Genomic DNA, 3523 nt, shown 5'->3' on the forward strand with positions numbered 1-3523 from the left:
GTCCATTTTCATTCATAATTTTGTCTATTTGGGTGCTCTCTCTTTTCTTTTTGATAAGCCTGGCTAGAGGTTTGTCAATTTTGTTTACTTTTTCAAAAAACCAACTCTTGGTTTCATTGATCTGTTCAATGGTTTCTTTGCTCTCTATGTTGTTTATTTCTGCTCTAATTTTTACTATTTCTCTTCTTCTACTGGGTTTAGGGCGTTCTTGTTGCTCTGCCTCTAGCTCCTTTAGGTGAGCTGTTAGATTTTGGACTTGTGCTTTTTCTAATCTCTTGAAATATGCCTGGAGAGCAATGTACTTTCCTCTTAGGACTGCCTTGGCCGCATCCCATAGATTTTGAATTGTTGTGTTTTCATTTTCATTTGAGGAAACAACCTCCTTGACCTCAACTGCGCAATTTCTTATTTGACACATCTCCAAAGACAAGGGAATTAAAAGCAAAAATGAACTATGGGGACCTCATCAAGATGAAAAGTTTCTGAACTGCAAAGGAAACAATCAACAAAACTAAAAGGCAACTGATGGAATAGGAAAAGATATTTGCAAATGACATATCGGATAAAAGGTTAGTATCCAAAATCTATAAAGAACTGACCAAATTCAACACCCGACAATCAAATAATCCAGTGAAGAAATGGGTAGAAGACGTGAATAGACACTTTTACAAAGAAGACATCCAGATGGCCAACAGACTCATGAAAAGATGCTGAATGTCACTCATCATCAGGGAAATACAAATCAAAACCACACAGAGATAGCACCTCATACCGGTCAGAATGGCTAAAATGAACAACTCAGTAAATGACAGATGCTGGCAAGGATATGGAGAAATGGAAACCCTTTTGCACTGTTCGTGGGAATGCAAACTGTTGCGGCCACTCTGGAAAACAATGTAGAGGTTCCTAAAAAAATTAAAAATAAAATTCCCCTACGACCCAGAAATAGCACTACTAGTATTTTAGCCAAAGGATACAGGAGTGCTGATTCATTGGAGCACATGTACCCCAATGTTTATAGCATACTTACTTTCAACAATACACAAATTATAGAAAGAGCCTAAATGTCCATCAACTGATGAATGGATAAAGATGTGGTTTATATATACAATGGAATACTACATGGCAATGAGAAAGAATGAAATCCTGCCGTTTGCAGCAACATGGATGTAACAGGAGGGTATTATGTTAATTAAAATAAGTCAATTAGAGAAAGACAGATATCATATGTTTTCACTCATATGTGGAACTTGAGAAACAAAACAAGACCAAGGGTGAAGGGAAGGGGAAAAACACAGTTATAAACAGGGACTGAGGGAGGCAAACCATAGGAGATTCTTAATACAGAAAACGAACTGAGGGTTGACTGGGGGTGCAGGGAGAAAATAGGTGATGGGCATTGAGGAGAGTGCTTGTTGAGAAGAACACTGGGTGTTGTATGTAAGCAATGAACCATAGGAATCTATCCCAAAAAACCAAAAGCACACTGTACACACTATATGTTAGCCAATTTGACAATAAATTATATGTAAAATAAACAAGCAAATAAATAAATAAAAAACAACACAAAGACCAGCAATGAAATATTTATAATAATCCACACATGAGCTTAGTTCATTGACTTACATATACCCATCACAGAAAGGAAATAGCTTTTGGAGAACATTCACTGTACTTTATTGCCCACTCTCTACATTTCTATAAAGAAATATGATGAGAAAGCGGGATGATAACAGTAAAGGGGAATACTTAATCTCTGCCAGTCATAATTTTCTTATGTTCTTGATCTAGTGACTTATTTTATGCAATTAAATAACCTTGTTTAATAGTATGGAACAATAACACTCTATAAAAGCCACATACTCACCTCAAACTGCTACCCACGAGAGAAAAAAATAAGCATCTCTATAATAATCAGACAAATCTGTACTTGAATCTATTCTTGACTCATTTTTAAAGGATGATGATAAAATGAGGTAATTTGTTTAAATATTAAGATAGTACTTGGCATGTAATATGTATAAACTGTGGCAACCCTCACTATTTTTTATTGTCAGATATTAAAGTGTAAGTTGGAATTTACCTGATGGCCTTCCATGATAATCTATTCGCTCTCCTCGCCAATATTCCAAAGGTTTCAATCGTATTCTCTTGGTCCTGCGAACATTTGGTGTGTTGGAAGGCAATACTGTAAAAAAATATTAGACAAAAATGTATACACATAAATGTTTAGTTGGATGGTACTCTGATGTGGAAAAATTGATATTAGCCCCTAGAACACTAATGCTTCCAGACAAAACAGTAGAAAAACAAAATTTTACAATATATTTATGCGAGTAATAAAAGAAATGCCAATTTAACAATAAACTACCAGATTGGCAAAGATTAAAAAACTTAACACTAGAGTGAATGATGTTAACGGAACACAGAAATAAATACACGTAGGTAGAAATGTAAACAGATTGAAGATAATTTAGCAATAACTATTTTATAATAATCTTTAATTTAGAATTTAATTTATAGAAAATGAGTTTCCAAAAATATTCACAAAAAGTGGCAAAGCTAGAAGTAGTCTAAGATGGCGGCACAGGGAAGACCCTCAACTCACATCTTCCATGGACACATCGAACCTACAACTAGATGTAGAGCAATTCCTTCTGAAGAACAGAAAGCTGACTGAACAGCTTCTGCTCAACAAAGACAGACGGACACAGAAAGAAAGTCAGGAGACACAAGACATAGTAACATCAGAAACCCTACCCTGATTCTGTGACTTGCAAAAGGAATGGATGTCACTAAGAAGGCAAAGTCACCTGCCCTGAGGCACAAAAACAAAACAATATAAAAAAAACAACAAAACAGTGCTTTAAAAGAGCAACTGGACCAAAACTGAACAAAATCCATTTACTAATCCTACAGCATCTGCCAAAAAAGTGGTAGAGCTGCTAGAATGCTCTCCAGATCAGAGGTGCTGGCAAGCACCATTGCTTACGTTCTTCCACCTTGATAACACAGATAGGGTCAGAATTCAGGTGCTCTAGCTACTCTGCTAGGGCAGCCACAAACAGCCCCAGGACCCAAACTCCAGCCATCCCCACAGGGTACCATCCACCCCTGCATGCTAGCTCTAGCCATCCAACCAAAACAGTGCTGGCATGAAGCACCCAGGGACCCCCTCCATCCTACCCTTGCTCCAACTCCAGTCATCATGCCAGGGTGACCCCAGCCCAAGCACAGTTCAGGTCCATCTATCCCTCCAGGTCAGCCGCAACATGAAATGCCCCAGAACCCCCAGCCCATGCTCCCTCTGGCTCCAGCTTGCTAGCCACAGCTGCCAAGCACACACATTCTATGCAGGTGATATTCCTATACAAGTCCACTTCTTCAAGAACAAGAGAGGTAGCTGTTCTCTCTAATTCACAGAAACAAACAGAACATTACACAAAATAAAGAGACAGAGAAATATGTTGCAAACGAAAGAGCAAGATAAACCTCACCAAAAAAAAAAAAAAAAAAAAAAAAA

The 3523-nt window shown here is 37.6% G+C and overlaps 1 protein-coding gene across 4 annotated transcripts in view; it reads right to left on the reverse strand.

Moving 5' to 3' along the window:
• Window positions 1-3523, reverse strand: part of CENPC (centromere protein C) — a 96414-nt gene that overhangs the window by 18791 nt on the left and 74100 nt on the right. For all 4 annotated transcript variants that reach the window (XM_039222045.1, XM_039222044.1, XM_039222043.1 and 1 more), the window contains one exon: window positions 2084-2188. In XM_039222045.1, coding sequence (XP_039077976.1) covers window positions 2084-2188 — 105 coding nt within the window. The remainder of the gene's footprint in view (window positions 1-2083; window positions 2189-3523) is intronic.

The sequence above is a fragment of the Hyaena hyaena genome, unplaced genomic scaffold (assembly GCF_003009895.1).
Source record: "Hyaena hyaena isolate Hyena2069 unplaced genomic scaffold, ASM300989v1 scaffold_1052, whole genome shotgun sequence".
NCBI classification, from domain to species: domain Eukaryota; kingdom Metazoa; phylum Chordata; class Mammalia; order Carnivora; family Hyaenidae; genus Hyaena; species Hyaena hyaena.